General features: G+C 39.1%; 1 protein-coding gene across 3 annotated transcripts in view; it reads right to left on the bottom strand.

The window, feature by feature from the left end:
- Nucleotides 1-14,286, bottom strand: part of far1 (fatty acyl CoA reductase 1) — a 95,947-nt gene that overhangs the window by 38,299 nt on the left and 43,362 nt on the right. For 2 of the 3 annotated variants that reach the window (XM_048545399.2, XM_048545400.2), the window contains exons 3-8: nucleotides 12,785-12,960; nucleotides 10,793-10,972; nucleotides 10,041-10,218; nucleotides 9,230-9,274; nucleotides 7,425-7,552; nucleotides 4,454-4,521 (exon numbers count right to left, since the gene is read on the bottom strand). In XM_048545399.2, the coding sequence (XP_048401356.2) occupies nucleotides 4,454-4,521; nucleotides 7,425-7,552; nucleotides 9,230-9,274; nucleotides 10,041-10,218; nucleotides 10,793-10,972; nucleotides 12,785-12,960 (775 nt within the window). The remainder of the gene's footprint in view (nucleotides 1-4,453; nucleotides 4,522-7,424; nucleotides 7,553-9,229; nucleotides 9,275-10,040; nucleotides 10,219-10,792; nucleotides 10,973-12,784; nucleotides 12,961-14,286) is intronic. The other variant, XM_048545401.2, reaches the window with a different exon arrangement.

Here is a 14,286-nt window from a genome sequence, read left to right as displayed (position 1 = left end):
AGGGCTTCCTGACACAGTATGTAGATAGGCCAACAAGGGGCGAAGCCACATTAGATTTGGTTATGGGTAACGAGCCTGGCCAGGTGTTAGATTTGGAAATAGGTGGGCACTTTGGTGATAGCGATCACAATTCTGTTATGTTTACTTTAGTGATGGAAAGGGATAGGTGTGTACCACTGGGCAAGAGTTATAGCTGGGGGAAAGGCAATTACGATGAGGTTAGGGAGATTTAGGGAGCATAGGATTGAGAAGGAAACTGCAGGGGATGGGCACATTAGAAACGTGGAGCTTATTTCAAGGAAAAGCTCTTGTGTGTCCGAGATAAGTATGTACCTGTCAGGCAGGCAGGAAGCTGTAGAGTGCGCGAGCCGTGGTTTACGAAGGAGGTGGAATCTCTGGTCAAGAGGAAGGCAGCAGCTTACGGATGCGAGTTTGCTCGCTTAGCTGGAAGGTTAGTTTTCAGACGTTTCGTCACCATTCTAGGTAACATCATCAGTGACCCTCCAAAGCAGCGCTGGTGTTATGTCCCGCTTTCTATTTATCTGGTTAGGTTTCCTTGGGTTGGTGATGTCATTTCCTGCGTTGGTGATGTCATTTCCTTTTCTTTTTCTCAGGGGATGGTAGATTGGCTCCAAATCAATCTACCATCCCCTGAGAAAAAGAAAAGGAAATGATATCACCAACCCAAGGAAACCTAACCAGATAAATAGAAAGCGGGACATAACTTTGGAGGGTCACTGATGATGTTACCTAGAATGGTGACGAAATGTCTGAAAACGAACCTTCCAGCTCAGTGAACAAACTCACATCCAGAACCTCAACCTGAGCTACAAATCTTCTCAAAACTCGCTAAGAAGGCTTACGTTAGGATATGATGTGAAGGCTCAGTTAGGGCACTTGAGGGCTAAGAGGTAGCCAGGAAAGACCTATAGAAGGAGCTCAGAAGTGCCAGGAGAAGACATGAGAAGTTGCCAGCGGATAGGATCAGGGTAAACCCTAACGCTTTCGAAAGGTATTTAAGGAATAAAAGAATGATGAAAGAAAGATTAGGCCCAATCAAGGATAGTAGTGGTAAGTTGTGTGTGGAGTCAGATGAGATAGGGGAAGCACTAAATGAATATTTTTCAACAGTATTCACTCTAGAAAACGACAATGTTGTTGAGGAGAATACTGAGATACAGGCTACTAGACTAGGTGGGATTGTGGTTCACAAGGAAGTGGTATTAGAAATCCTTCAGAGGGTGAAGATAGATAAGTCCCCTGGGCCAGATGGGATTTATCCTCGGATCCTCTGGGAAGCCAGCGAGGAGATTGCCGAGCCTTTGGCATTGATCTTTAACTTGTCATTGTCTACAGGAATAGTGCCAGATAACTGGAGGATAGCAAATGTGGTTCCCCTGTTCAAGAAGGGGAGTAGAGACAACCCTGGTAATTATAGACCAGTGAGCCTTACCTCAGTTGTTGGTAAAGTGTTGGAAAAGGTTATAAGGGATAGGATTCATAATCATCTAGATAAGAATAAACTGATTAGGGATAGTCAGCACGGTTTTGTGAAGGGAAGGTCGTGGCTTACAAACCTTATTGAGTTCTTTGAGAAGGTGACCAAACAGGTAGATGAGAGTAAACCGGTTGATGTGGTGTATATGGATTTCAGCAAGGCATTCGATAAGGTTCGCCACAATAGGCTATTGTCCAAAATGCAGAGGAAAGGGATTGTGGGAGATACCACAGTTTGGATCGGAAATTGGCTCGCTGAAAGAAGACAGAGGGTGGTAGTTGATGGGAAATGCTCATCCTGGAGACCAGTTACTAGTGCTGTACCGCAAGGGTCGGTGTTGGGTCCACTGCTGTTTGTCATTTTTATAAGTGACCTGGATGAGGGCGTAGAAGGATGGGTTAGTAAATTTGCAGATGACACTAAGGTCAGTGGAGTTGTGGATAGTGACAAAGGATGCTGTAGGTTGCAGAGAGACATTGATGAGCTGCAGAGCTGGGCTGAGGTGGCAAATGGAGTTTAATGCAGACAAGTGTGAGGTGATGCACTTTGGTAGGAGTAACCGGAAGGCAAAGTACAGGGCTAATGGTAAGATTCTTAGCAGTGTACATGAGCAGAGAGATCTTGGTGTCCATGTACACAGATCCTTGAAAGTTGCCACCCAGGTTGACAGGGCTGTCAAGAAGGCATACAGTGTTTTAGCATTTATTAATGGAGGGATCGAGTTCCGGAACCAAGAGGTTATGGTGAAGCTGTACAAAACTCTGGTGCGGCCGCACCTGAAGTATTGTGTACAGTTCTGGTCACCACATAAGGAGGATGTGGAAGCTTTGGAAAGGGTGCAGAGGAGATTTACTAGGATGTTGCCTGGTACGGAGGGAAGGTATTACGAGGAAAGGCTGAAGGACTCGAGGCTGTTTTCGTGAGAGAGAAGAAGGTTGAGAGGTGACTTAATTGAAACATATAAAATAATCTGAGGGTTAGATAGGGTGGATAGGGAGAGCCTTTTTCCTAGGATGGCGATGGCGAGCACGAGGGGGCATAGCTTTAAACTGAGGGGTGAAAGATATAGGACAGATGTCAGAGGTAGTTTCTTTACTCAGAGTAGTAAGGGAATGGAACGCTTTGCCTGCAATGGTAGTAGATTCGCCAACTTTAGGTACATTTAAGTCATCATTGGACAAGCATATGGACATACATGGAATAGTGTAGGTTAGATGGGCTTCAGATCGGTATGACAGGTTGGCACAACATCGAGGGCCGAAGGGCCTGTACTGTGCTGTAGTGTTCTATGTTCTGTGTTCTATTGCTGACAGCGTAGAATGATGGGGCAATAACTGATTGGATTTGATACGTCCTGCATTTTGTAGACAGTGCACACACATACACAGGAAATTTTCACATTGCCAGGAAAATACTAACAATGTAGCTGTCCCAGAGCAGCTTCACTAAAGGCACATCTAGTTCAGAAGTATAAGATGTTGGTAATGCTCACAGCCTTTGCTATGGTATCCAATGCACTGACTATTTCTTGAAGCCATGCAAAATGAGTCAAATGATTGAAGGCTGGCTTCGAAGATAGTGGGAATCTCTGGAAAGAGCAAAGATGAATCAGTGACTTAATGTTTCTGGCTGAAGACTGTTGCAAAAGCTTCAAAACTCTTGTCGTCATGAAACATTCGAAACCAGACTTTGTGGTTTACTGAAACGGAGTTGACTCTCAGCTGTGACAAAACTTGCAAAGATAAACGGCCATCATTTTAACAGCCTGACCCAATTCCCCACCATGTTTTGCAGTACTCATGGAAAACATCATGAAATACAGTGACAAAACACAAAAGAAAATATCTAATGGCACAAAGAAAATGAAAAAGTATTCTTGTGAGTTTGTATGCATAAGTGCATGGATGTACACACTGTATAACTTTTTTACATGTAATAATGACACCAGTTGTATTGTATCCAATGGAGACAAAAGATATAACCTCCAAGAACAACTAGCTTTTCTAAATATGGGAATACTTTCCAATTAGATATTACACTTCCAAACACAACTTGGGTTCAGGGTCCTACATCACCTGTCTCAATCTCAAGTGCACTTTGTCCCTGTGACATGAAACCTTTGGCACACTGAAATATTTTAGGTTTATAGTAAATAATTCATTTCTCATATTTATATCTGAAGCAGCAAATCAGTGGCCATTTTACTTATAAGCTAACGGCTGTCATTTTATTAATCAATCATCATGTTTGGACTCAAATCCTGTCAAATTTGAAGGGCAGCATGGAAAGATCAGACAAGAGGAAGCATCACCTTTAAAACCATTGTACTCAGAAGTTTAGCTTTAAAGGCAAGGCAAGCAGGTTGGCAACAACATGGTTGACACAAATCTATCCTGAAATTTCAAGATAAGATTGAACCTAAAAGAATAAATTTAGTAATACAACTTGACAAATGAAACGGTTTTTGTTTGAGAGTGGAACAAAGTAAATTTGAATTTTTTTTAACTTTTTTTTTTGCTCACTACACTAACACATGTTAAAACATACTTTTCAACTTCACTGGATTATTTGAGTTGCAGTGGTGGCTTTCTTTTCTGTACAAGCATTGCCATGCCGGCAATTAGCCAGAAAATAATTAGCCATCAATGGATCAGACTACAAACTCTATTAATTATGAAATCAAAACAGGCTTCCAAACCATGCAGGAAAACTGGCCAGGCATCCCAACAAATACAGGTGATAAGTGGCTCACACAATTTTGGTAGAGTCGATTCTCCTCTTGCCTCATCTCAGTTAGAGCATTTCATTGCTGGCACAGGCATAGCTAATTAGTGAAATACTACATTCCACTGTATTATACAAGCAATAATACCAATGAACTAAAGTTACATTGCAAATAAATCAATGGCAAAAATTTAGCATGGATGCAAAAGAATGTTAAATCACGTTTCATACCGACTTCACCCCAGTGGAAAGGATTGGTGCCACCTGTAGTACAGTTGTAAATCAAAATGTTTCTTGGTCTGAAAGATAAAATTAAAAGGAAATGCAATGTCACTGTCTGAATCTTAACAAAATTCACCTTAAATATCACAATGGTTCAACTCCACAACCAATACAAAAGGTCATGTGTTGGAGGGGTGCTGATGGATTGTGTCTAAGGGATTTCCTTTTCAAACAAATTGCAGATTTTCCCATGGAACACACAAAGGACTTTACCTTGAACATCCGTTACAAAAAAAAGTAGGCAGGTACAAACACTAACTTAAAATATCATGGACTATTAATCTTTATCTTGAGATATTACTTGATCCTTCTTTTCTCTTTTCATGCTTTCCCCCCAACCTCCTTCTTACATTCCATCCTTGAGCCTCGAGTTAAGTCATCGTGAACTGCCAGCCTCAACAGCCTCATTGTGAAACCAGCACGGGCTCTCGAACTCAGCACAGACTTCCGGCCTCAAGGTGAATCCAAGCGGGCGCCCAGCACTCCAGCCTTGAGGTGAAGTCCAGCACGGTCTAGATGTGATGTGCCGGCGTGGTCTGGATTGGAAGGACTGTTGATCTGAACGTTTTATCCCTCTATTTTTCTAATTTATTCCTATGGTTTTGGACTTTTGTACATAAGATGGCACAAAAGGCTGTAATGCTGGACTTTTTTTTATATTTGTAACTTATTCCTAAGAATTTGTACTTAAAAATCAGTACCAAGGTACTTGTGCCGTAAGTGGCAACTTGTAAGCTTTTCACTGTACTGCTCTAAGTACATGTGACAACAAAGCTATTTTTAACTGAGGCCACGATTCGACGTATAGAACTCTGGATAGACTTTGCCTGAAATACTGTATTCAGTTCTAGGCAGTGTACTTTGGTAAAATTGCACAGACCTTGGAGGGGACAACTCAGCAGAAAGATAGAGAAGAATCTAATGTTATGGAAGTTTTAACAAGATACATCAAAAGAATATAGCATAATCAAACAGATAACGTTAGCATGTTTAAGAATGCAACTGTAACATAATATGCTGGGATTTCCTGAAGACATTTTGTGCAACAGAAAAGGCTAACCAAGGGCTCCTGGATTTTTGGGGGGTGGGGGGGGAATGCAGTAATGCATCACCATGGACAACGAGCAAGCATAGGGTGAATACAATGTTTTCAATTTGGCAGGGTGTGACTATCTGGGTGCTACAAGGATGAATGCTGGACCCTCAGCTATATATGATTTAAATGGAGAAAGTACAAGTAATCTATAAGCTTGCTTTAAATGACAAAGCTAGATGTGAATGCAAACAATTAAGAGAAAATAAACAAGGGCGCTAAGCAGTAAGTACGGTTTAAGTGGATGATGTGGCAGATGGACTATGATGATACCAGGCAGCGTGGGATTATTTATGTTAGTCGTAAGAATAGAAAAGACAATAAGTTTTTAAAAAATGTGATTTATAAATAATGTTCAGAGGGATGTATTGGTACTTGGTTAACAAGAATCTGTGAACAAATTTTAAAATCAATAATCAATCAATATAAGACAACACAGTGTGAAGCTGGATGAACACAGCAGGCCAAGCAGCATCAGAGGAGCAGGAAAGTTTGACGTGTCGGGTCAGGGACCCTTCTTCAGAAATTAATCAATATACTTGTACAAGATACAAAGAAAGATAGCACGCATTTGGGAAAGCAAATGGTATGTTGGGCCTTTAAGTGCAATTGGATTAGAGTATACGAATTAAGAAATCTTGCTTCAATTATACAGGGATTAGCTGAGATCACACCTGGAATACAATACCCATGTTGGATTCCATCTTTGATAGAAAGACACACTTGCATTGTAGGCAGCACAGTGAAGATTCATGAGATTGGTCACTGAGATGAGTGTTTTGTCATGCGATGACAGACCAAGTAAACTGGGTCTATATTTGAGAGTTTAGGAGAATAGGAAATGACCTCACCAGAATATTCAAGATTCTGAAGGGGCTTGTCGTGGTAAATGCAAAGACATTGGCTTCTCTGACTAGAGAATCTAGAACAAGGGATACAGTTTCTGAATAAGGGGCCACTCATTTAGGCCTGAGTGAAGAGAGATTTCTGCATTCAGAAGACTGTGAACCTTTGGAATTCTCCACTCGAGAGCCATGGATGCTCCATCATTCAATTTATTTAAGGCTGAGATTGACAGATTTGTTGTAATTCAGCAAATCAAGGATATGAGAAGCAAGGAGAAAAGTGAGATTGAAACTACAAGTTCATCTATGATGTTATTAAGTGAGGGAGCAGGCTCAATGCAATTTATTCTTGCTCCTATTTTTGCTCTTACAGGATTAAAGCTGCTCTCTGGAGGATGAAGGATCAAGGAGTGATCTAGAGGTGGTTCACAATGATTACAAGTGTTGCTAGAGCACGGGGAGGAAAATGATTGTTTACTCTGCTGGAACTAGGCCATTCAAGGATAAAGTCAGGAAGCATTTTCTCACAAAATGCACTGGAAATCTGAAACGGTTTCCTTTAAAAAGTTGTAGAGACTGGAGGTCAATTGAAAATTTCAAATTAGAGACTCAAGGTTTTGTAAAGCATGATTGTCAAGAGTTACAGAACCAAGGCAGATAAATGGAGATAAGATATAGATCAGCCATGATCTAACTGAGTGCCAGAACAAGCTCAAGGAGCTGAATGATCCTGTCCTGTTCCTACTTTAAAGGAGACAAAATGGCAGACCTCCCAACAGTTTTTAACATGCATGATACCCATTTCTTGACCTCACAAAACTAGTATAACTTAAATAGGGAGCACATTCCAATGAAATTCTTGCCTCATGCAAGTTCTGTTAAGTATTTCTAAATCAACCTGTTCAGATGTACACATCTGGAACAGGTGGACATGAACTCACACCAAAATTGTGGTAGCTACATCAAGGATAAGACGAGTCACCTGCTGTACCTATGAACTCCCGAATACCACGCTGCCGCCAGAGTCATGTTTATAACCACATCCACTGGAATCAGGTCTGCAACGGCACTGTTTGATGCTCTCATTGTTCGAAGGATTCCTTTTCCAGCCTGAAAGATCAACCAATTAGATACATGGGAATGAAAATAATACACTGTAATAAAGTTCTGACACTCAATTTACAAAAACTGCTGATATAACAATGCTACATTAGAAGATTGAAATTTACCACAACTAAGTGCCACCTTTTAAGAAATTGTTAATAAGGTAGTTATTCAGGTAAGTGTTGCTCACACAAGTAGAAGGTTTGAGACAACAAGTTGCATGCTACTTTCTGCTATGTGCCGATGGCTAGGGGCCTCTGATGACAACATGCACGGAGAATATTTACACTGGACAGAAAATTGGCACTTTTGTGTTACCAGAGATTAATATCATGGTAGTGTTTGGGCAATTACGTATTTAACATCAGAGAAACTTTTGCAGCATCCCTCAAAGTCCACTCATCTTTGAGTGTTTTCATTAAAAATACATTAAACAAATTAAATATATAACTGAAGAAAATTTGAGATTATAGGCAGTAGACTCTTCTGCCTCTCAATCCTGTTCTAGCATTCAATGAAATTATGTCTGATTCGCTCCAAAACTCAATACTCCTGCTTTGAACCTTTAACAAGTTCAGTTAACAAAAATCTCTCAACAAATTTTGCAATCATTAATTGATTTGACAGCAATTACTGTTTGCAGACAAGAACTTCAAACCACTACCAATGTTGTGCAGAGATTGTTGCTAATTTCATATTTTAAAACACTAAATTTTTAGACTGTGTTCATTAGTCCTCGACCGGACCAGTGGAAAGAGCTTTTTTTCCCCTCATTCTGTTTTCCTTCCATTCTTGAAAATGGGAATCAAATCACACAAATCTCTTACACTACATGGAAAACAACCTTAACTCGAGTTTATGCAATAACTTCCAGATTTTGCTCTGCTGCATTTCCTCCAAAATTGATATTTCTTTCTCAAGTTCTGACACCCTGAACACGTCACAATACACCAAATGTGGTCCAACTCATGCTTTGATCTCAGCAGTGGAAAAACATATCCAAACTGGGGTTAGTTCAACACAATCTGTTCACACACTGTTCCCAAGGACAACCCTTAACATTAGATACACGGAATGAAAATTTGCAAATTTAGCTTGGAGCAGCTTACGGTGCAGCAGATGGGATATGGGGTACAGAATCATGTCAGTACTGTCAATGGCAAAATACTGGAAAGAGACGCGCTCTTTTCCTACTGCATCCATTAGCTCAAGGGGAAAAAAGTACTAGAAAAATAAATAGGGCAGTTTCTCTAAACAAAGGATTAAAAATAAAGATTACCTAAAGAATTTTATTATTAAGTTGACCCTGGCCCAAGTCTAACTGTTGTGGCATTACAGATAATTTAATGAAGAAAATTAAAACTCCAATGTTTTGTGTTCACCTGGTTTCTAAAATAATTGTTTTCTTATAGGGATACTGGCAAGTTATATTTGAATAGTTTCTTTATATACTAAATACTGACTTGTAGAATACAAACTACAACTCTGATCACCAGGACTTGCAATGTAAAGTAACAGTAGCTGATGAACTGAAACAGATATCACATGGCAGCATTAGCAAATGGGGTATTGAATTATAGGATGAAAGCACTATTTTCTGACTGAACACAGAACACAACAGATAGTCTGTTTTATTTGAAAGATTTGAGCACCAAAGGAATGATGCAACTTAGTATTACTTACAGCAATGAAAAGCCCACTAGGTCCATTGAAATTATCAATCCAGCCCTATTTACCAAAGACACAAGAAAAGAGATTTGAAGATTGTAAGTTTCTTAGAACTTACTTACATTTAACATACACTGTGCATCTGATTAAATACCCTCTCTTAAGAGACAGTGCAAAGACTATAGTGAAATTCCCCAAGAGCAGAAAGGGGAAGTTGGGACCATACTGATGTTCCTCAAGTCAAACAGCATTAAAACACTGGAAACAGAGAGTCTTGGACAAACATTGACCAATCTAGCACAGCAAGAATAATCTAGAGTCATCTGGTCAAATTCGATCAAAGCCTGAAATAGTGACTGCAGATACATATTGTGTCTCACAAAACCAAGGTAACTGAAATGACTTATCTTTCACACTTAATGCTTTGCCCTTCAGGCCTGGAGATTTAAAAATAGTTGTTCAAAGTGCTATTGCCTCTTTGGTTGCCAAATCCTTGCACAAAGAGTCTTACAAAGCAGTACATTTACATACCCAATCTGCATCAAATAAGAAGCTTAGACTTCCTTTTAAGAAAAGTATGGCTATCATCTGCAATTTTTTGTTGCATTACTGGCAACTTTCACAATCTGGACCTTTACGGTAATGTTCATTGCTTAAACTTGTGTCTCTATACAATCTCCTCCTTAAAACCTAACTGACATAGAATCTGCTGGTTTGGCTCAATATCAAATTTTGTGTGAATCTCTTCAATGAAGCGCATGGAATATTCAAGGTGCTGTATATATTATCACTGTGTAAGTTTCTAAACACCATGCTCAAAACTTACAGGAAACGGTTCCTTCCAGCTGGCTCCCACAATAGAAGGTCTAACAATGGCAATATTTAAGTTTCCACACTCCTGCTGTACAACATATTCTGCCATGGCTTTAGTATATGTGTACGTATTCGGTCTCTCTCCGATTAGTTTTCTTGTAATGTCCTGAACAAGGCCATCATCCATCCACCTACATACAATTTAAGTGAAAAACATGAAACTTTCAAAAATAAATGATCTATATTTGAACTATGTTCAAAAGTAATCATTGATAGAGGTACTGTTATAAATCAGAAAGGTACTATTTATATGGGTCACTAACCTCAATGAAATAAACCTTCTAAAAACTTCAAAACAGGTTATCAAAGTCATAAATGAGAACACTACAGTGATGAGTGAACATCACTTTGCGTGACAAAATACGCAAGTACTCTATTTAATTAAATACAACACTACAGAGTAATATTATACCTAAAAACCGACTGCACCAGAAGACAAGAGCCTGTTTTGAAATCTAGCACTTGTTTGCATATGGCAAGCCATTTTTTTAAAAACAAGCAATCAGCTAAAAGTAATTTATCATCCATTCCCGGGATTACAGAAATACGACTTTAAAATAGCTGAATTTTTTTTGCACAACATGGGATGGAAGAAAATTGTGAAGATCAAACGGAGTAATGTACCCTAGAGAACAATAATGTAAACAATGAAAATTATTTATGTATTGCAAGTATCGTGCTGGGAAAAAATTAAGACAAACATACTCCAAAGCTTCAATCAATTTTTTAGGATCAACTGGAGGTGGATAAATGACCTCCTCAATTTGTTTGCGATTGCAGTGTGCATATGCAGTGGAAACATGAATGAAGACTTCAAGCTTCTTCATCAGCTGCGCAAAAGCAAGGAGTTGGCGGGTAGCAACTACATTCAGTTGCATCGCATCTCTGAAAAAGAAGAGCAAAGATCATCATCAGATACTGACGTTCAACAAGACAAAATACTGGCCAATTCTTTTACAAAATAGGTTTATTATCGAATAAGGCTTTGTCTAGCATTTATCTCCAAGTTTAAGTTACCATAATTAAACAAAATTTAAGTAAAGCCCAATTTCAAAAGAACAAAAGAATTAAGCATCAAAGCTCTTGGCTGGAGGAGACTTTTACTGCACAGAAGTCACAAGAAATCATCGTTTTGCTCCATGATGACCTTCATTAGGTCACCAAGATTGTAAATTTGTTTAATATAAACAACAAACTGTTTACCACTCACTTAAATTTGATTAGAATTAATGTTTAACTCGATGGTAATCTGTTGAATAAATTGTGTGTCATGAGACATGCTTAAGGTCACTGCTTTTTGGAACAAATAGAAATAATTTAAAAATATCCAATACAAATTCAGATAAATCCATAAAGCCTGACTATGTTCAATCTTAGTTTGGGAGCACCAACCTAAACTGCTGAAGTGACATTATGCAACATTATAGATAAAAAAATTATGGTTTACCAAGTTGGGCTTGGCAACAGTGTAAAGTACAGAGTAGTGCGTGTAAAGTTTCCACTTAAATGGGTGCAAGAATTTAAAGCCGAAGAGCCATAAATTCACTCTCACTCTCCGAAGCCAGATGCACAGAAAACGTTTTACCTAGAACTACTGACCACTTATCAAAGTTATATATCACTGTAGGTTCTCCAACTTAATAAGATTCTGTAAGATGAGACAGCAGAACATTTCCAAATTTTCAACATGCTTAACCTTTCATATCAACACTCTTCCACTAGATTCATGAAAAAAGATACATTTCAAAACATACTGAATTCACTGCACAACAGCAAACGCACAAACAAATAGCTTAAAAACCAATGAATAACCAATTTGGGAATATCTGTTTTAATATCAAATCAAACATAGTCTCGCTCACTGAACATTTACAATCTTGACTTTCAGGAGTCAATTCAGTCCATAAATTTAGGTGAGCAGAAAACAGAAAACAGAGAACTGAAATTGCACAACACCTGAAAAACAATGAATCATTTAGAATACTACTGCACTACACCAGGGCAGTTAGCCTCCAATGGGGAAGCAGCGGGTAGGAGTGTGGTGGTGGTGGTGGCTGAGTCAACAAAGAAGCTAGCATGAATAGATTGTGTTAACAAAGATATTTGCCACTGAGGTTGACAGCATTTCAAATTTTGGTGCTGTTTTATACTGCACAATGCCTAAAAACCAGGCAGTGGAGACACTTCAATAATACCAGTTGGTTGCAAAATGCTGAGCTGCTACATTTGCCGTTGTCGAAAAATTTAGTGGCTCATGTGAAACTTCCCCCATTTTAATGTGCATAAAAATAAATCTACAAAATATACAGCAACGTACACCTAACAGATCTAAGGTACCCTAGTTCCACTGTCTAACGTAGGCAGCAAGTCTCAAAAAAAAAAATCCTCTAAAACCCACAATTTCTCACACTGATGTGCCAGGGCAGCAAGCACATGAAAATACCACCACCTCCAAAATGCTCACCCAAGTCACACACCATACTGACGAACAAATATCAGCCAATCTTTTATTGTCTTCAGATCAAAATCATCCAACCCTCCTGAACAAAGCTGCTGAATCACCTCCAGAGTGCAGCTGATTCATCACTATTTCCTCAGGGAATAACTGAGGTTCAACAACGAGATACACTAGCCTCACTTGTAATGCCCACTTCAGTGAATTTTTAAAAAAAAACTTTGAAAAATGGGAAAACCTACTTCAAGGTTTCATTGAAGCGTACAGTGGCCGCACAGTGAAAGACTATATTAATGCAGGAAGTCAGGAGTTCCTTGTCAGTCTGACTAAGCCCAAGCTCCGGCTGGGTCAATTCACTGCTCACTGCTACAACTTTCTCTTTGAAATCCGGTTGTTCATCGCGCAGTCTGTCAAAAAGCTACATGGGGAGAACAAACATGAAATTACAGAACTACATTAGACAGCTAGCAGAATTCGTACAACTACCTCACCCAGGCAGTAGCTAACATATTCTCTAATTAAGAGCATATTACAGAACTAAGTAGTATTGATTCTCAATTCCAATCATGCAGTTTGGAAAACAACAGTAAAATTGCAATAAATCAAACTGCAGATGCCCACCCACAAATCCTTGTTAAGCAGAGCTTCGAGGTAGCCAAGAAAGGTCCAATGGAAACTGATTCACCTGCAAGCGTACTTTATATCAAAGAAAATACAGTGACCCAGTGAACTTGTGAAAAATACCTTTATTTTGTTTTAAAATGTTAAGACACTACACAAATAGCCTGACTTTGTACAAAACAACTTGTTGAGAAATGTTGAGTTAGCTCTGGAAAACAACAAAAACAGCCTAAATCATTGGTTTGGTTGGCCTCACCTTTCTCCTTATTCTCAGCATCTGGGAATCCAACGTGGCAGATGTAGTTGGCAATCGTGGCTTCTATAACCATTGTCCATACCTTCTTCATCATGGAGGATGGGCTTCTAGAAGTACAGGTCTGTACTCCATTTTAACAATGGCCTTGATAAATATGAGATCAGCTGTCATTAGTACTTGGCGTTTCAGTTCCTAATCATTTCTGATCCATTGGTCATGGTGGTGGGAAACAAAAATGTCAGTATGATGCACTTGAAACCATCATATCAGGGAGGCCTGGGTAGTTATCGGTTATATTTCCTTTACTTTCTTGGATGAATTCCTTGCTTCACTTCTTACCATTAAACATTTAAAAAGCTATCTATCCAATAAAAGATGGTAAACAGTCTAGTTGTATTTGCATCAAAGACGTCTCTTGGTGCAGGCAAGTTCGGAAAGTGAGTGAAAACATTTTGTAGCTAATTTTCCATCATTGCTGCCATAAATGCCATATTCTCACATCTTACTAGGTAGGTGACGATGACAGTACCTTGAATGAATTTCAGATGAACTTCTTGTGGCCTAACCTCTAACTTTCACTTAGCTTTGTCTCCAACTGACAGCACTTTTAACTTTGTTACAAATTTACCACACTTACAAGAGTTTGAACAATAGTTCACAGACAGGTCTTCATGTCCAACGATGCCTTTGTCCTTGATTTCATGTTCTACAGTAGCATTAACTCCACTATGGTCAGTTGTTCGGTTAATTTGGAATGCATGCAGTTTGGCTAACCTGGAGTCATCAATCCACAACTTGTTGTTTTGGCAGGACTCAGAATTTGTTTCGTCACGATTTCACAATATTTAGAGCCAAGGCAAACATTAC

This window comes from Stegostoma tigrinum, chromosome 17, assembly GCF_030684315.1.
Source record: "Stegostoma tigrinum isolate sSteTig4 chromosome 17, sSteTig4.hap1, whole genome shotgun sequence".
In the NCBI taxonomy this organism is placed as follows: Eukaryota; Metazoa; Chordata; class Chondrichthyes; order Orectolobiformes; family Stegostomatidae; genus Stegostoma; species Stegostoma tigrinum.
Note: the sequence above shows the minus strand (reverse complement) of the source record. Positions and strands in the feature narration are given on the sequence as shown.